The 19,596-nt window shown below is 39.2% G+C and overlaps 2 protein-coding genes across 2 annotated transcripts; one reads left to right on the top strand and one right to left on the bottom strand.

The window, feature by feature from the left end:
• Positions 1-250: 250 nt before the first annotated feature.
• On the bottom strand, positions 251-12,122 carry exoc5 (exocyst complex component 5). The gene is made up of 18 exons (XM_044143198.1): positions 11,897-12,122; positions 11,459-11,553; positions 9,111-9,258; positions 8,761-8,955; positions 7,056-7,120; positions 6,099-6,127; positions 5,893-6,002; positions 5,700-5,744; positions 5,445-5,585; positions 5,277-5,359; positions 4,989-5,198; positions 4,743-4,890; positions 4,546-4,654; positions 3,239-3,359; positions 3,068-3,154; positions 2,865-2,970; positions 2,532-2,747; positions 251-2,144 (listed from the first exon to the last, which is right to left on the bottom strand). Exons 1-18 carry the CDS (start codon positions 11,921-11,923, stop codon positions 1,956-1,958), a joined length of 2,124 nt encoding a protein of 707 aa, XP_043999133.1. The 5' UTR covers positions 11,924-12,122; the 3' UTR covers positions 251-1,955.
• Positions 12,123-12,967: 845 nt separating this feature from the next.
• ap5m1 (adaptor related protein complex 5 subunit mu 1) lies at positions 12,968-19,151 on the top strand. Its single transcript, XM_044143197.1, has 8 exons — positions 12,968-13,187; positions 13,323-13,980; positions 14,742-14,969; positions 15,045-15,184; positions 16,120-16,205; positions 16,310-16,422; positions 16,741-16,837; positions 16,922-19,151. The coding sequence occupies exons 1-8, from the start codon at positions 13,120-13,122 to the stop codon at positions 17,002-17,004; spliced, it is 1,473 nt and encodes a 490-aa protein (XP_043999132.1). The 5' UTR covers positions 12,968-13,119; the 3' UTR covers positions 17,005-19,151.
• The last annotated feature ends 445 nt before the right edge of the window (positions 19,152-19,596 follow it).

The following is a 19,596-nucleotide window of genomic DNA, read 5'->3' as shown; positions in this document are numbered from 1 at the left end:
AGTTCATGACTACTGCACACAATTCATCAGCTCGTACAGATCTAATCCCCCCCAGCTCTGCTCACTTCCTGAAGTCGAAGAAAGAACTTTACTCTGGTGGCAAGAATTCCTATGAATACTTGATGAGTTCTACAGAAAGGAGGAGTGTTTCATCTCACTTTGAAAGTGACATTCACACAGAGAGATGAAGAGAGAGCGAGCAAAGCAAACTTTCTATTCACAGCTCTCAAAATATGAAAAATATCCAGAGTTGAATAATAAAATGCATCTTTATTGAATCCATAATCACGGTAAACAGCAGTACAATGGGAGCAGCAGATAGTTCCAGACATCAGGAGCGCGATCCTCCTTTTTCTTGGGCAGAGGGCAGCTAATGTGGACCTCCAGTAAGCTGTGTGTGTGTGTGAAGAAGTCCCTTTTAAGTTCAGTTTGTTTCCCTAATCACTGGAGATCAACATTTCAGCCTCCTCTGACCCAGAAACGCTACAGATCAGATGAACAATGTCTTGGACTTCGCGCACCGCTGACTGAGCAAGTGTTGATCTGTGCAATTACGGAGCCGCACACTCAGTGACCCATCGCACCGATCTGAACTGTGAGGGACCACCCAGACCCTCCAGAGAGGGATTCTCAGGCTTGTCTGCTTCCATCATGCCGTCCAACAAGTCACAACGTCCTCATGTGGCTCCTCTGTGGCAGCTATGCACCGACATCAGCAAAATCTGCCGTGCTTGTCATTTCAGTTTGCAAAGCACCGCTGGCTCGGCCGGAATCTGTTAATATTTTTTTAAAAGTGTCAACCACTTTGTCTGTTGAGCCAAAAGAATTAACTTTGTGAAAGGGTTGGGGAATTATCGCGATGTTATATGGGTAAAAAAGAATTTCTGTGTAGTGTTTATAATAAATTTAAATGATATATTTGAAAACACAAGTGAATTCTTTTAATATTCAAGGTATAGCAGTACAGCTGCAGCACCCTGATGTCTATGTGACAAAGGATTTGTTCCGTTTTATATTTGTTTACAAGTATTTACGCTTCTAAGGCCTTGACTAAGCAATGAGGTGAATTTTTCCTTTTACTGCAATAAATACTGCATAGCATTATGATTTTTACCTCAACATCACCCATCCCCACTTCATTATGTTAAAGTTACAGTTACATTACTTTTGATAAACTTGGATGCTTAAAAAAAAAAAAAAAAGAAGTACAAAACAATCCATACTGTGTTAGTTTAAACTGAAATGCAGGTTTTACAGACGCATACCTGAGTTACATGTATATTGAGTACTAAGAACTGAAATAAGTGTTTCTGACTAATGCTTTATTCGCTATTGAAATGTCAGGAATAGATGCAGACGGTGTGGTCAGAGTTTGGGGTTATCTTTGTGATGCTTTATTTTTACCTCAGATGCTGGGACAGAAGAAGCAGCAGCAGATTATGAATGCAATTACTCTTGCTTCTAGATGTTCCTTTTAGACCATAGCTGCTCCTCCAATTTCATAGAGCTTTCTGATCACTAAATATTTCAGCCAATTAAGTAAGTTTCCACCCTATGAAGTGAAAACTTGTCTGACTGGACAGGAAGTCTCCCTTTAAAGCTGCTTCAGAGCCAAATCCTGTGCAGAAGTTCAACCAAAGAATTTAAATATTTGGCACAAGCAAAGTGTTTTTTTATGCAAGCACAGATATAAGTAATTCACTTATAAACATAAATTTGTCAATGATTAGTATTTAAAAACAAAATTGATTCAAGGTCAACAAATACTTATATTTCATCCTTTTACAGAAATAAAGAAAAACAAAAAGGGTAAAATTCCCACATTCAAGGAGTATTGGCTTCCCAATCAGTGTGGACTGTTTGAAGGAGACAGACCGATTGGCAATTAGTATCTTCAGGAGGCATCATTATTATTTTTTTCCCTGGACGGAGTATAGTAGGTCTTTAAAGAGTCATTAGCTGAAATGACGGCCCAGTCTTGCTGAGCGGTAGTCCACTCTTAGCTGGACGAAGGCGTGCAAGAGGTTCCGATCCAGATTGGTGAGCTGCTCACCTGAACAGACTTGCTTCAGGTTGTCAGGTGCGACGACCAGCAGGTTACAGAGGGAGTGGAGCGTGTCAAAGAGCTGCAGCACCAGAGGGACCTGAGGACGGACAGGCAGAAACGGTTAAGAAACTACATCTTCGATGGAAGATTAGCTTACAACTAACAAAAAGCCAAAATCCCGTTTCTCAGAAAAATCATATAAGAACAATAAAGTTAAGGCTGCTGATTGACATCTGCCTGATAGCAGCAACAACTACAACTCAGCAAAAGAAGCTGGATGTTCAGAGAGCTTTATCTAAACGTATTTATAGAAAGTTGAGTAGAAAGAATAAAAAAAAGTGTGGTTAAAAAAAAATTGTACACTACCACACTTTTTTGTGTGGTATGAGTCTGGGGGAGATTCACAAGCCATGGACTCCATGAGGAACCAGAACCAAGTTTAGCCTGTGACCGGAGTATTTTGGACCTCTGTCCCTTCACTCACTCTGAAGTCCTTGGCGCATCGTCTGTATTCAGCCACGTCGCAGATGGCCAGCATGCCTCCCATGGAGCTGTAGCTGAATTGCTGTAAATGCTCGTGGATGAGTCTGTGAAAACGGACGCCCAGTTCCGCCAGTACTGTGTCCACGTTTTTCCCGTCCATGGACTTCCGAACGTGTTCCACCTGCTTGCTGACATAGCCGCAGACCTTGGAGCAGGCCTGTGCGAGAAACAGAATAAAAACAGGAGAATGTACCGACTTGTAGCTTAGGAACAACAAGGCGTGTTAAACTAGCAGCATATGTTGAGCTTTGCATGAGAGTTCAGCGTCTCTTACAGTAGTGTACTGGATCATGACGTTGTTCTCGTCCTCTGGCCTGAAGTCGGTTTTCTTCTGCTCTGTCAGGATGTGTTTCATCTGTCCCACCATGCAGCTTAATGTTCTGTGTACAAAATCAAAATGGCCCAGAAAATTTATTTTTACTGGCCAAATAGTAGTTATATGGGACAAACAAAAAAAAATAATTAAAACACACTAACCTGTCAATTCCAGTGTCCAGTTTCACTTCCATTTGTTCTATCACCTCCTTTTTCTTATGCAAACACTCGGCCAACTTTGGAGAGGAGCTGCAGACAGATTACAGAAAGCAAATTTTTGGGTGAATTGACAGGAATTATAATTTGTAAGAGGCTCTTTTGGTTGTAACTGACCTTATTAGAGGCATGAGCTGGTCATTAAACTGCTTGTCAAACAAATGAAAGATAGAGTTTGCTTGCTGAACCACATCTAGGAAGTAGAGGTTGGCATTTTTTGCATCAGATGAGGGAATCGCTGAAAGGAAATCATGAGAAAAGGCAGTAAAGAATATGACGTCATTCAAAAAGGAACATTTTTACAAAATGCAGCGTTTTTTTTAAAGTTCCCGGTGTAACATGGTGTCTGTCATTTCCCATTCGGTTAACAGTATAACAAAAAAAAGAGCTGTGTTTGGCAGCTTTTTGCTTGGTGTCTCAGATGACTGCCAAGAATAAAACACAGCCTATTTCGTTTTCCTGGAGCTGCCTCAGCGTAAACATATCGCAGTTAGTAAGCAGGATCACATTACGTGAAAATCACCAGCTCAGACTAAAATTATCCAGCTACCTCATCTCTTTTTTTACCATCCACAACTATCCATTATTTAGAATTTATATTCCTCTTGAAGAAGCACTTTCACTTGACAAATAAGAGAAATATTGTTTTTATGTTTAGCTAGGCCAACATTATCAACATTTAACAGTGTGGTGTGATAATCACTTAAAGAAATTACTGAAATGTTACAGAAAAAGTTTTTACTTTGTAATATGGATTTTTTTTTCATTTTTCATCTGAATAGACATTTTATTAGACAGTCTTGATTAAATTTTTCTTTCTGTAATTCTATATTAAACAGATTGTGTTTTTTTTACAAGCTTTTTATTGAATGTAGCTGGCAATGAATCTGACAAGACAGCTTTAATGGAAATGATAAAATACTTTTTTCCAAGACATGAACAGACTACTCAATATCTGGGATTAAGGTTTGCAATGAACCCAAAACAGAAAGAAAAAAAAATAGTGTATACTTAGGTATTTAATAAATTGTCACAAGTCATATTGAAACTCTCACCTTCAGCAACAATATTTGCTGTATGAAAAAATTAAGTATTTCTGGTTAAAAACAACCTTAAAAGTTTACTAATGGCTACGAAATCTGTTTTACTTTGTTCTTCAATTTCCATATGAACTTTTATCCAAACATACAGGTGTTGTATGCATATTTTTGAGGTTGAAGTGCCTCATTTATATCTTATGTGGACAAGATAAACTTTCCAATAAATCAAAAATATTGGCTCTCAAACTTTAGATTTTTAAAACCCTTGAAGGTGTTTGTCCTGAATTAATGTGATATTTACTCCAGTGACGAGTGTATGTAAATGTTTCACTGTATGAAATAGTAAACTGCCATTGTGTTTCTAATGAAGACGGATGGGAATACCTGCCAGGCCGATCTCCAAGGCATAATCAATGTGCTCCACACACAGATGTTCAACCAGCAGGAGGAAGATTGAGAAGGCATTCTTGGGCAGATCAGACGGATCTGAAAGCTGTGCAGCATTCAAAGAAAAACAATAATTTCATTTAATTAGAAAACATGAAGGCATCAGTTAAATGGAGGAAGTAGAGCAGATTCACCTTGTGGCATCTCTCAAAGGCATGACGCGTCTCCTGCAACAGGTTGACGACCAGTTCTGGGGAGAGGAAGGTCTCCCCATGGGTGTCGATGCTTGGACCCAGTGAAAGATTGGTACGCTGTCTGATCCGCTCCTTCAGTTCTTGGATACTGCACAAACACAGCAATGTTTCTCATTTCTTGCAAAACACAGAGCAAAAAAAAAAAAAGCTTATAGAAATGTTTCAAACTGCAGGTGAAAATCTGACCTGCCCGAGCCAATCGAGCGCTTCTGGTGGTTCTTGGAGTCGTAGTATCGCTGCAGAATCATAGCGCCTCTACTGCGAAGGTATTCCCTTTCCATGTTGATGTAACTTTCCAGGTAAGAGGAAAATATGTTCTTTATGAGTTTGGACAGGAATGTGTGCTTATCTGAGCCCAGGTTGAACTCTGTCAGCTTTGTGGCTAACGCTGTCGTCCTGGAAACATTGAGATGTAAAGTAAGTACAATTACACATGAACGAAATTCATGAAACGGCAAGTGAGCAACTTGTCACCTGGTGTAAAGGTCGTAGAGGTTCTTTAGGTACTGCTCTACATCTGAATGCCGAGTCTCATCCAGTTTTTCTCTAACATGAGCCTGATGGGACATAGGAAGTTAAAAAAACAAACAAAAGAAAAACCTAAACATGAACAAGTGAATGAATGAATCACTGAAAAAGTACCTGCAGCTTGTTCTCAAAGATGTTTTGGATGAGTTTGGCCATGACAGTCTCCGGACTGCTGAAGACCTCTCCCACCTGCTTGTTGACCCTCTGGCAGAGAGCTGCTGTATCTTCAAACACATCATTCCTCACGTAGGCACCCTAAGGACAGAGAGTAAAAAAATAAAAATAAATAGAAAGGTAAAGAGCTTGTAATGTTTTTATCTAACAAGGAAACAAACGAGATAACATGTTAAAAGAGAATCAAACTCTTACTTCCTGACATTGCTTTATGTAGACATCCACACAATGTGCATAACCCTTCAAAAGAAAGACACAGATGTTACTCTTCCAGCAACTTTAAAGTGCATAGATGAGGCCTTTAAGCGCTAAACTAAAATACCTATTAGCAATATTTTTCACTATATAAATTAAACACCAACAAATCAAATATGTCTTCCTAGGACACCTTGAAATGTAAGAGAACTGCTGCAACTTCCCGCATGCGACCAATTTCCCCTCTGCGCTGGGCTGCAGTGAACTCCTGGATCAACTGTCGCTCCAGGTCATGATATTTACCTAGGCACAAATAAAAGTAAACACAAACATAAAAGCAATATTTAATGCGGCCACCTTTTGCTGTTCTCAAATGACGGAAGTGGAGTAGAAACTTACTTGCTATTTTTGCTTTGACATCTGCAAACCTGTCACACACAAAGGAAAAATGATCATGATATTTGAAAACATCTGCAATAGCAGTAATGGACTGGTTTCAGTCTGGGGCCTCCAACCTGCCGGTCTGGAGCCACAAGTGGCCCTTAGGATTTTCCACAACGGCTCTTAAAAACTTTGGAAACGATAAAGAATCAACTACTGTTTTCAAATATGATATAATAACAGTTTTTCATTTTTTATGGAATGACTGCATGAAATGTTCAAAATATATTGACACAAACAGCACTAACAATGCTTTTAGATAAATTTCCCGCCCATTCTAAATTATGTTCTTTTCATTATAACATTTTTCACACTAACATTCCATAAAAACAAAATATCCATTCTCTTTTTGCAAGGGTTTCATGTTTTTCTTTATTTTAAAACAAAGAAAATAGTGGTTCTTTAAAAAATGTTTTCACTGAAGATGTTTCTAAAAAATTATTTTGTTTAGCTGCATTGAGGACAAAAAGGCTGTTTGGACTATAAAAGTAGCAAATTCCTGGCTTAGATTAAAGCATCTTAATGTGTTACCAGTCAGCATTCAGACCTGAATCTGACTGAGAATCTGTGGCAATACTTGAAAACTTGATTTTCTCAATCCAATCTGACTGAACTTGAACAATTCTGCAAAAATAAATAAGCAAAAATTATTCAGTCTATAGATGTGTAACTGAGGTTGGAGCTGTAAGTATTGACTCAGGGAGAGATGAAACAATCCCTTATAAGGAATGTCTTTTCATCCACTTTGTGTTGGTCTATCACATAAAAGTCCAAAACTTTTATGCTTATGATGTGACAAAACATAAAAAAGTTCAAGAGGGTGAATACTTCTGCATAACGGTGTGAGTAATACACCACCTTTCTGTTGCTTGACAGCGCTCTGTTCTAAAGCTGCCTCTAGGACGCCTGACTCACCTGTCGAATGGGAGCTCCTGGGCAATGAGATGCAGCTTCTGAATGATATCAGCAGCCTCCTTAATCTGAGGGTTACAGAGAGAGACAGTGCAGGTGTGAGTGTTGGCGAGCGAGAGAGGGGAGATGTCAGGTGAGGTGGAAAAAAGAGAAATAGCACAAGAAAACCACGTGAGGTGGACATCCAGACAGAAAGTGGGCAGGCCGCTGGCGGCGTCTCCACTTGAGGGATCATCATCTTAGGGCAGCCTCCCTCCACCTTCCTGTGTTAAACAGGAAGCTGATAACAGACAGGCTGCGCTCACCTGGGCATTGGCAGCAGCAGCAGTCCTGACTTAGCAGCACATCCAGCTCTTTACTGGCACGTCTTTTCTGAATGGACTGTAATCCCACAGGAGGCTAAATCGCTTTCAATAATCTGTCCGGCCAGGGATATCTGTGTAAAAAAGGAGGCCCTATCGAGAACACTCCCCTCACACCCCACCGCCCGCACACATCGGCTGTAAAAGCCCCAGACCTACGAAAGGCCCACCGTCCGCAACTCCTCTGTTCCCGTAGATGCCTGCCTCAGCTAACATCATTACTCTGCTCCCGTGAGGAGGATCCAGCCTTTCTGCTCGGCGAAGGTTTTCTAAGTATCTGTCCCCCAGCTAAGATTAGCTAAATCCCATGTAAGTAATGTAGCCGTCTCCCTGCAGTCAGGGTTTAGCAGCACTTGTCTCCATGCTGGCGGCCCAGCCCTCCCTTTCAGAAGGATTAGCAAAGCCATCCCCCTTCAGCTATTCACTTGCAGCTTTCCCATTTCCCCCTCATATGGAGGTATGCTCAGGAAAAGGAATCTGGACAGATATTTTTGCATGCCTTTCTGGTATACCAGCACCATCTCAAGCTTCAGTCTATAGGATTGAACCCCCAACTTCAAATGAAGTTCCTCTTAAATCTGAATCATTCAAAGTTGACTATCATGACAAAACTACAAAATCAAACTTTTATACTGCAAAACACAAAATCGTACCAAGTATTTTTGGTCCAGTTTCTAGTGCAAATATCTTAATACACCTGACATAAGACAAAACCAACTTACAAGTAACTTTCAAGAAGAAACAGAAGCTTGTTGCAAGTCAAAAAGTCATTAATATTGATACAAAAAGTCCTGGTTCCACTGGGAGATTATTTCACTTATAACTTTTTTATCAATATTAAGAAGTTATTGACTTAAGCCAAGCTCCTATATCTTGCTCAAAAGTTACTTGTAAATTAGTTTTGTCTTCTTTCAAGTCTACTAAGATATTTGCACTAGAAACATGACCAAAAATACATATTAAAGTTTTGTGTTTTTGTGGTGTCAGAGTTACTTCTTTCACACCAACACGCCTCAGAAACATGCATGGTTTTTACTGCTCCTACATCTACCATCTGGCTTCATAACACAAAGCTGGAGACCAATCAAATTCTCCCTCTAAGACAAACTATAGTAAATGCAATTAGTTTTGACATCCGCATCCTGACATCCATGCTCATCAATCAACCAGCTGTTGTCAGACAATTCCATTAATCCAAATTAGTCAAGGGATCCAACCAAGGGGATAAACCTGACAAATTAATAAGGGTGGGTTACCTCATAATCCTGTTCATACTCACTGCAGGAGCCTTCAACAGTGGTCTCACACACACACACAAACACACGCACACCTAATGTCGTCCTCACCTTGTCTGGGTTATGGAAGACGTCACTGCGTAGGTCTCCGTCTAAGAACTCGTTGAAGTATGTCATGAGCCGCTGGGCCTCCACGGCCCTTTGGCGGGGCGTGTTCACCCCTTCAAGCTGGTCGCCAAGGTGACACACCTTAGTGGCCACATAGCTGATGTGCTCATCAAGCTCTTGAAAATGCTGAAAGGCCACCTGAATGAAAATAAAAGCAAAGGTGATATAAATAGAAAATATAATATGTCACATAATAAGCTGGGTTGTTTTAAACCGTCTGATTTAAATCTCATAATTTCCAAATGCTAATCTAAGTTTTGTGTTCAAAACTTGGGTGTTTATTTTCAACCTACTTGGTTGCTTCTTTGCAGGTCTTGCACTTTGTGGGCAAATTCCTTTGCTTCCCGATGACACTGATGCTCGAGCATCTCCACCTTCCGCTGGATCTTCTCATCCAGTTGCTTCAGCTCCTCAATGTGACACTTAAATTCATCCAAGAGCCTGTTACAGAGGACAAGCAGATATGTCCAGACAGAAGTTTCCACTTGTGAATGCAACACAGACAAAACATAAAACAAAACACATCAGGTGAAGGAATCACTGATTGGCAAAAGGTTATATCTGTCCCACTGACCTCACAGATACAGTAAAATAGTTACAGAATAATGTTGATCATCTAATTCCTGGCTCCCTTGGCTTAAAAAGCTCAGAAAACTAGTAGCTTCGTCAGCTGCATTTAAGTGCCATTAGCACTACAGAGCAAATGTTCTAAGTCAGCACCACATTTCAAGGAGTAGGAAATATCCCAAAATGATGAGTGTATAATCTTCTGACTAATTCCTTCAGCACTGGCTGCAGCTTAAAGTCATCTTCCATCGTCTCCCAACAGACACTCGCTTTCCCGGCTGGTGACTCACAGTATGGTGGCCTCCTCAGACACGTCGCCGCTGACTCCTCGCTAAGAGCTTCCGAGGAGGTGCTGGCAACAATTTATGGTTGAAGTAGATAAAAATGGGAATGGATCTGGAGCAAAGTTAAACTGGTGTGGCATTTTTGCTTATGAGATGCAACTCTGTCCCAAAGTGTAAACATCACAGAAGTGGGGAGAAAAGCATGCAAAGGATTTGTAAACATATTTATTTCTTAATTTTTTTCAAGCTATCAAAACGTCTAAATCAGTGCACAGGAACCAGAGATGTGTTGTAGTAAGTATTAACACTATTAGACAAAGTCACAATTAATAGTTGCAACAGAAAAAAAAGTACCTAAAATGTTTTTTTACTTAATAAATAAAAAGTTAATAAAATTTAAAATTGGCTAAAACATTTAACAAAATGAAATACCAAAGTATTTTAAAACATTTCAATCTTATTCTACCCGTTTTTATTTGGATCTGTTAATTTATTTTTAAGTAAATTTGCATTTTGGTTGTGCAAAGCACCTTGAGCAATATCCCAGTTTAGAAACTTTACTGGCTGATCCACATGCGTCACATGAACAACTGCAATACTTTGCTAAAGGGAGCATTCTAATGAGGACAACATGATTCAACATTTTTTATTACCTTGATCATGAAGTTTCATAATTTGAAAAACAACAGGAGGAAACTTTTGAACCAATTTCAAATGAAATTATTTAAAGAGACTTGTTTTAAGACATCAATTTTTGTTTTAATATGAGAAAAATAAGGGGAAAAAACTGAGCTAATCTAATGGACATCATCCATATTTCTTTTCTGCACTTGCAACTCTTTGTTAGTTTTATTAAATACATATATTATTTACAATTAAAATATAACAAGGGATGAAGCTTTTCTTTCAGCAAATGGATAAGTGTTTGCCTGCAAGAAAAGATTAGAATTTTAAGAGAAAACCCAGAGTCTCACAGTAACTTGATTAAACCCACTTAACATATTGCTGTTTTTAAAATGCATTTGATGGATTTATTATAAATTATAGCCATAATAAATAGGAATGTACCAATTAAATTTTCAGGAATCAGTTGATCATTTCTTTTAAAGGACAGGTTAAACACTAAAATAATCTAAGAACTACTAGCAATTTCAATTTACACAAACATTAATTGACGGTGCATATTTCTATGCATTTTCTCAAGTTTAATAAAAAGAATCAGATAATCATTTTATTTTAAAAACTCAATTTCCACTTACATTGAAGCCTTTAATTACCTTGTAAAGGTCAAAATCTTCATTATATTTCACAGAAACAAAGTTATCTCAAAACAAACAGTAATATAAAACATTTTCCATTTGAACAAAAAGAAATTCAGCTGGGATTGATTTCAAAGTAAACATTGTAGTTAAAAGCTGAAATTAAGATTTTTTTCTTCCATTATTTGATGGAATATTGACTCAAGCATTAAGTATGTACAATCCAATCAAATAAGATGATAAAAAAACAACCTTGCAGAATTTGTTTTAGTCTCAACAATGACAATAGGAAGCACGGATTTGTCAAATCTGAAATTTGCAATTAATACGCAAAAGAAAAACTGGACATCTGTTTTAGACAGAAAACATCTAGTTGGTGAATCGCTAAATGCACATTTACAAACGCCTGCTGGTCAAGAACAATGTGCTTTCATATAAAGTAATAATAATAAAAAGATAAAGTACACTAAAATAAGATGATATATAGGGGCATTACTCAGAACACGTGACTGGCAAGCATCTATTTGCTACCTTTTGGGGTCAAACGCCTCAGCTCCTCCTTTAGAGCCTCCTCCTGGAGTCCTCCATGCCAACCTCTCAATGTACTCATCAGCGTCAAAAGGCTCCTACATGGGGGCAGAAACCATAGATGAATGAAGACCAGATCATAGTATGAGTAAACCATAAAATCTACACAGAGCAGAAACAAGACTCATAAAACATTTAAAACCAGCAGTGATTCTCCTGCACGCAGTCAAAAACAATGACATCTCCAGGGAGATGTAAAGTGCTGCTCTGTTTCATTATATTTTGCTGAATAAAACAAGCATGTATTGGCTATCGAAGTTGTTGCAAACCTTTCTTTACACACTGTACAAATAAATGAAGTCAGCACCGTTAAGCAGCCGTTATAACATTTGACCATTAGTTAGCCTGCTAGCTAGAATAGCTTACTGCAGTTGTTTTTACCTCGAACAGCTGAGCGGTGGTCGCCATATTCACGATTCCCCTGACAGACCCGCAAAATTAAGTTTTAAGACAACCAATTAACCTACAGTCAGCTATCACGCCGACGTATGCTCGGGTTTGTTTTTTCTTCCTCTCAGTTTTACCCCTTTGTTGACAGCTAGCTTGTAAGAAATGCAGCTTCCTGTATGGGATAGAAGGGTGGGACAAGTAGGTGCTGTCGGAGGCTGAGCCGACTCTATATGCCGGCTCTTTGAGATGACGCCAAATTGGCAATAGATTCCCATCTGAGAACCGCTATTGTATGAGAGTTAAAAAAGCAACAGTGCAGTGCAGAAATTTTCACACCAATTTGACTTTTTCATATTTTGTCACTTTATGAACCAGGGGGATTTTATGTGATAACGATACAAAGTACAAAATTGTGAAGTGGAAGGAAATTAATGTGTTTTTGAAAATGTATTCAAATAATATTGGGAAAATGTGACATATAATATTTAGAACCCTAAATATATTCTTTGCAGTACCACCATTAGTCTACCATCTTCACATTGAAAGACATTTAGTCAAATATTCTTTGCAAAACAATAGTTCAGCCAGTCTAAGGCTGCTCTTTAGTTCCTCCATCCTTGGCACATTGTAACAGCTCAGAGATTGCCCTAAATTTATCTCCATCCATCTCCCAGTTAACCCTGACCTAAATAGGGAAGACAATATTCCTGCTGAGGACAAGCACCTGTACATCATGATGATGAGGCCAAAAAGTGAGATTACGGTTCTACTTGACCAGAGGACCTTCTGCTGTTTGCCTGTACTGTCTACATATACATTGTTTATGGAAAACTTTATCCAGGCTTTCTCTTTGCTTTCGTTTTGCATTAGTATTTGGTGGACAGAGGAGAATAAGTTCTTCATATTAGATTTTGGCTAATTTATTGCATTGAAACTGAGCAAATATTTCAGACAGTAAAAGGTTTGGTGGTGAACTTAGCCAAAAACATAGATCATAAAAAACAGTCGACATTCCCATCCCTAGCACAGTCACTTCATATTACGCATGCGCTTGTGTCAGCTGATTAGCCTTGGCCGTCACATGAGATAACAACAGGAAGTTAACTGCTGCATCAAGAGAAATGTGTATGCTGAGAATAAAAAGTAATTTAACGTGCTCGTAGGGATGCAAATATCAATCTGTGGAGATTAGGGAAGTTCTTGCAGTCGAACAAATGAGTTTGCGAGCTTTATGGATTATTTTTCATGAAAAAGGAGAAAATGCATCAGTACGGTTTTCAAGGTTTGTAACTTCCTTCTATTTTTCTCTCTCTGTATAGACTCATTACAAAGAAAAGATAATTGGTTTTATATTAGTTTGTTTATTTTAACCTAACTGTTATTTAATGTAGCTGAATGTCATGTGTCTCTCTAACAGGAGGTTTTCTACTGTGGAACACCGCGCTAAAATCACGGCAGGTTCCTCCTACGTAGCCGTCCCAGAGGACAGAATCTTCCCGCAGCTCCTGCTCACTGAACTGGGCCTTTCCAGTCCTAACAAGCCCTTCGTAGCTGACAGAGATGATTGCCTTTACCGTCCACGTTCACCAGCTGTGGAGCTACGTTTGAATGGAAAGGCGACATTGTGGCCTGTGCTGGCCATCTCTCAGGGTCCACTCATCCTGGCTTGCCTCCCTTTAGTGGATATCCCCTCCGAGCCGCGACCACCTCTGGCCAACCTGCTGTCAGTGTCTCAGGGTCTCACACTTCTAGCTGGCCTCCAGACCTTTGTCCTAGGGTCAGGGGGGAAGCTTGACAGGGAGGGCCTGGACTCTCGTGTGGCAATGCTGCCACCTCTCCTCTTGCAGGCGTGTCCTCTTGGCACACCTCTTGATACTATACCACTGGCGGGATCACCTACTGCACCCATGGCGCCCACATCTACGGTCACCCAGAAGCAGCCAGCTTGGAAGACTGGTCTATATCGGGGTCGAGCCTCTGTGAATGTGGCTGTGGTTGAAACAGTGCGCTCCATGCAGTATGGGAACCAGAGCGGACAGGATACCTGGGATGTTTATGGGACAGTGACCTGCAAGGTAAGGGCGCTATGTAATGAAAGTAGTTGGTGTCCTAAAAAAGTATCCATACCCAGTGAACATTCACACATGTTCTTATGTTGCATCCACAAGTTTTAATGTATTTCACTGAGATTAAATATTTTAGTGCATCCACAGAGTATTTAATATTTTTTTCTTGTCCTTTCTGTAAAAAGGCATTCCCACATCATGATGCTGCCACCATATTTCCACTGTGGGTATGGTGTGTTTAAGCATTTGCAGTTAGCTTCCTGTCACACAAATATTTTCATATCACTCTAAAGATTTGAGATGTGCTTTTATCTGACCACCTCACTTTCCTCTACATGTTTGCAGGTTCCCCACAAGGCTTGTGTCAAACTGTAAATCTATTTTTAGCTTTCTTTTATCATTAGTTTCATTCTTGTATCTCTGTCATGAAGTCTATATACGTGGTGTGGGCAGTCAAATGATTGTTGTGATGAGAGATTCTCCCACCTGAGCTGGGGATCTGTGCAGCTCCTCCTCCAGACGATGTGTGTCAAATTTTAATTTCAAGTGTCAGATTAAAAGGGAAAACATATTATTTACATACTTTTCAGAAAATTAAAACTGTGTCCTTTCAGTTCCTTCTTCACAATTGCACACTGCTCTGTGTTAGTTTGTCTTCTTGAATACTAATAAAATGCTCTGAAGTTCGTGATTTCGACATGACAAAATGTGAAAACGTTCAGGTGGTGTGAATATATTTTGAATGTATCATTTTGCACTTCTTTCAACAGTGTGAAGTAGAGGGGGTGCTGCCGAACGTCACTGTGACCCTCACACTGCCACACAACGGTTCTCCACTGCAGGACATCCTGGTCCATCCCTGCGTGACCTCTCTGGACTCTAATATACTGACCGCCAGCAGTGTTGATGGAGCAGACGGCTCGGCTTTCTCTGGGCCGTACAAGTTTCCCTTTTCTCCTCCTCTGGAGCCATTTAGACTTTGCAGCTACACTTCACAGGTATACATTTCAGATGAAGACCAATGACTTTATGAAGCAAGGAGAGAATGGATAACTGATTAACTTTCCTTCCAGGTCCCTGTTCCCCCCATTCTTGGCTCATATCAGCTGAAGGAAGAGGAGAATAACCTTCGTGTGAGTGTGTCCCTCAAGCTCCACGAGTCTGTGAAGAACAGCTTTGAGTACTGCGAAGCACACCTGCCGTTCTTCAACAGGTAAACAGCAGAATGAAAAATTCTCTTGCACTGGGCCATCTTTGAAAATAGCTTCTGATCCATTCAAAAGAACACCTCTGGTAAGAAACTGTAGTCAAAAGGTGCTTTATTTATTAAATTTTTATTATGCTAAGTTAGTGATTTACTATTTATTAAAGAGACTTGTAATTGATCTGTTAAGGTCAGGCAACAGGAACTTGTACAATTGTGCTTTTATTCCTACTCAGTAAAGTTTGTCTAGAGCTGTAAAACCAACTTTGCCTGTCCTTTTTTGTTAATATATACTGCATAAAATTCTCTGGGAAATTAAATAAGTTGCAGCAAAAACTGAGACCATTGATCAAGGTGGACTTAAGAAATACTACAAGTTAAATTCAAAGATTTGGTGTCATGATGAGGAATGTTTTTTTAAATCATTTATTTAAACCCAGTAGGAAGATGAGCCTGCTCTTTAGAGCTGGTGAGGAAAGGAAAGGACAGAGCAAAAAAGAAAGGCATTGCCAAGGCGATGAGAGGAAATGCAAGGAGCAGACAGAGTAGAGACTGTTTCACTCAAGATTCTTGAAAAAAGTCCTAATTGTTTTTATGTAATTTTTCCAGAAAAAAGAGAAGCATTCATAAATCTTTATATGTTTGCTTGGGTGTCTGAATCCCATATTAAAAACTCATATTAAAGAGACTTATGGGAGCAGCTATTTGCACTTTAGTAAGAAAAATGTAGAGTTGTTTTCTGTTAACTTTTTGATTTTAATTAGTTTTTTTTTAAAGATGTGAGACTAAATTGAAGAATTTATACATAAAATGTAAAAAGAAGAGAGACATTGCCAAGGCGATCAGAACTGTTATCTAAAAAAAAGATAATATAATAGTGCCCAATAGGTGTGAAACAATGGTGTGCTTCTAATGCTTTTCTCAAATGTTTGCATGTTGTTCAGAAATCAGATGGGTGTGGCGGATGTGAAAGTGAGCTCTGGCCAGTTAGACGTGTCTAAAGAGAAGAATCTGTTGGTCTGGGCTCTAGGTACATGTGTTTGTTTTTTTTTTTATTAAAATGTTTTTGTTTTTTTTCTAGAATTATTTAAAAGATTTTAAAAAATAAAACTTTTGTTTTTTGCTAAACTAAAGGTCAAAAGTTTCCAAAGTCTCGTGAGGTTACATTGAATGGCAAAATATCTTTTTCTGGATCCTCACATGGACCTTCTGATCCTCTCTGCACTGGACTTACTGCCTACGTTAAGGTAAATTGTTACAGCTTTCTAATAAGAACTCGTGTATTTATTTAAAAAAGAGAGACACAAAACTATTTCAGTCTTTATCTAAAAAGACATTTTCTTTAATCATTTCAATTATTTACTTGCATTTATTAGCCTTACATTCTTTATTTTTTGTTTGACTTGCAGGTATTGGTGAACACTAACATATAATTATGAAACCCATGAATGTCTTGGAATTTTCCTCTCCTCTTAAAATGTTAATAAGTTGCATGTAGGTGGACAACTTTAAATTTGGTTTCATCAACTCTGTGCTGTTTGCCATTCTTCTGTTTCTTCTAACAGTTGTACTTAAGGGTGCCAGACACGACTCTGTCTGGATGTTGTGTTGACCAGCATTCAGTGCAAGTTTATTCATCTGCCAAACCAAGGATTTCCACGTGTAAGTCGAGAGCTTTGACCTCAAAACATTTCCTGCTTTTATCCTTATGTGAAATTGAAAGTGGTGTCATTGTGTGGTCCTCAGCCCGAGAACTTCAGTCCAAAGAGTACTACATCTGGAATTCAACTGGTTCAGCCCCGGTGTCCACTGGGCAGATGGTGGTCTAGTGTAGATCCATCATAGGCGGCTGCACAGTGCACTGTTGAGACTGAAAACCAAGTCCAGCTGAAATGGATGCAGATGACCATAAAGATAATGATTTATTGAATTTATTCTGTATAGCTCCAATAACAAGTTTACAAATACTCATTATAGACAAGAATTTCATATGAAGCTCTTTTTTTAGGAAAGATTTTTGATACAACAAGCAACTAAAATAAAGCGAAATAGTGAGTTTGAATTTAAAATTAATTTTCTATCATTTTCAATTAAACATACACTTGAATATATGCACACATCTCCACTAATAGTTGGGTCAAAGTCCCTGGAACCACATACTTTTTGTAGCCATCAGAGGCTATAAAAGTAGCAGTACTTTTGGTGGTGGCTAAAGTAAGAGTTTGATTTGCCTTTAACTTGCTGAAGAACATTTATGTTACTACTGGATGTGTGGGTGTATCTATTCTTTTGAGCCTGTGTAAAATCAATTCAAACTTGTGCATCTAATGTCTATTTTTAAAATTGAAGTTATTTGTTGTTTTTCATTCCCCAAACCTAAAACGGAATGCATAATTAAAATTAACATAATTTTCAGAATAATAAATGTAATTTCTCCCAGCATAGTAGCTTGTTTCCTTTTTAAAAAAAAAAATAGAAAAAGTACAGCTACCCTTATGGAGGTGGAACCCTTCTTGTTCTTCCACCCTTGACTTTCCATCAGATTTGCACACAAGGGCCACCCCTTGCTCCGACAGTCCCACTTGAGTGACTCTCCATCAGCCGTATAATTAGCAGCTGGGGCCTTGTCATCAGCTGCTGCAGGTCTGGAGAAGAGGGCAGCTGTGCTGTGAAAGCCCAAGCTGCCCTGGCCAGTGTCTGGGCTTCAAAAGGCTTCTCTTAGGAGCTGGCAGGGCTCCTTACCCATACCAATCACTGCACCCTCTACCCCCCCGTCTCCTTTTGACCCTCATCCTTGGCCTGTCAACTAGAGGCTCGTTCAAACACACAACCTCTCCAAGCAGACTGATTGAGCGCTGACCCTTTGGCCCTCTGAGACTTAAAAGCAGCCGGTCTCTTTCAGTGAACAGGACCTGCCTAATTGGTAAAAAAGTCACAAGGATGGTAATGGTTGAGCTGGCCCTTGAGGTTGGAGAGGTGCTATTTAAGACACAACTTCAAGCATGTGATTTGACCTTTTGTTTATTTAACACAGTTGTTTGGGAAATCTTGCGATTGACTTTAGCAGGTTACAAAAATCTTAGCCACTTTACTTCCTGTCATGTTTTGGGGGCTATGAAGCTTACTCTGATTTTTCTTCTGCAAATGTTACATGTCAGTGCATTAAGTGGAATGAAAAAGGAGGTGAAGAAGGGGTTAAATTCTCCACATTTCCTCGGCAGCCAGACTCCTCTGAGTGGCCTCATTGTCTGCTGTTGGCCTCTTGTGCCCCTTGCTGGTCCAAACGCTTCATTCTCACGTGGATTTCCACTCAGAAGGCTGACCATGACCAATCTTCTGTCAATTGGAACCAATTGCTCACACGGCATCCTTCACCTTCTTTTTATGTAGCGATACGGAGTGGCAGACACCGAGACCTCATGTCTCTTCCCCCTCCATGACAATTTGGCTTTAAGGTCCAGTGTGTGTGGTTAGCGAACCGGAAAAGGAGAAGGTCTTTTTTTTTTTTTTTTTTGTGGCGGGTTGGGCCACTTTAAATCTCCTCAGCATCACAATATGTGGCCCGTCTGGCTCCTTGAGTCTACATGCGGCGGCGTCTTGCTGGCAGACTTTGCTTTATTGATTTAAGAGTTTGCTGACTAGTTCTCTTTAATGTGTTGCTCCATCCTCGGTGCCTATGGTCCACCACGACCTGTGAGATTGTGCCATCTCTTATAATCATCCATTTATTTTGTTTTAGTTTCTTATAAGGTGTTGAAACATTTGCAGAGTCAAAATCCATTAGGTCGACATAAAACTGTGAAAGCAAAGTTGGACTGTGCTGGTTAAAATGATTAAGACTTCATACAATATGCATCATATTTTTGCTTAAATGTTTCCCATGTCAAAATATTTGCTACACTGTAACTGTTAAATAATTGTTTTTTTCTGTATCTCTGCCATACCAAATAAAAACAGTTTCATTTCAATCAATCAAGCAACAGGCATTCATTACTTTTTCACATATTGTCACATTGTAACCACAAGCTTTGGTGTATTTTATTGGGGATTTATGTGATAAGTAGTGGAAGAAAAACACTTTTTGATATCTTTCAATTTCTTATTTTTGCATATAAAAATCAGTAAATAGTCTGAACCTATCTGGATATTAACGTTATGAATGTTAGTCCTAAGCAGAGTTGCACTATTAATCTTTGTGGCATTTTTCTTCCCACTTCAACCTATGTAAAGTAATTTTAATTATATAGCACATTTTCAGGAACAAGGCACTTCAAAGTACTTATGCAATATCATATGTTGGTCTATCACATAAAGTCCCATCTAAATATATACAACATGACAAAATATGGAAAGAAGGATGAACACTTGCCACTGTTTGGGCCTTTTCAACCCAATAATGACGCCTTGTGGCAGAGAACAAT

Source organism: Gambusia affinis, linkage group LG16 (assembly GCF_019740435.1).
Source record: "Gambusia affinis linkage group LG16, SWU_Gaff_1.0, whole genome shotgun sequence".
NCBI classification, from domain to species: Eukaryota; Metazoa; Chordata; class Actinopteri; order Cyprinodontiformes; family Poeciliidae; genus Gambusia; species Gambusia affinis.
Note: the sequence above shows the minus strand (reverse complement) of the source record. Positions and strands in the feature narration are given on the sequence as shown.

Excerpts from the sequence above, each read along its gene's own strand:
- exoc5 (XM_044143198.1), bottom strand. The coding sequence starts at position 11,923 with ATGGCGACCACCGCTCAGCTGTTCGAG. Across the intron at positions 6,128-7,055 it reads CAGGAGCTCCCATTCGACAG|GTTTGCAGATGTCAAAGCAA; the intron begins GTGAGTCAGGCG and ends TGTGTGTGACAG. Across the intron at positions 5,360-5,444 it reads TCTTTGAGAACAAGCTGCAG|GCTCATGTTAGAGAAAAACT; the intron begins GTACTTTTTCAG and ends ATGTCCCATCAG.
- ap5m1 (XM_044143197.1), top strand. The coding sequence starts at position 13,120 with ATGAGTTTGCGAGCTTTATGGATTATTTTTCATGAAAAAGGAGAAAAT. Across the intron at positions 13,188-13,322 it reads GCATCAGTACGGTTTTCAAG|GAGGTTTTCTACTGTGGAAC; the intron begins GTTTGTAACTTC and ends TCTCTCTAACAG. Across the intron at positions 14,970-15,044 it reads TTTGCAGCTACACTTCACAG|GTCCCTGTTCCCCCCATTCT; the intron begins GTATACATTTCA and ends CTTTCCTTCCAG.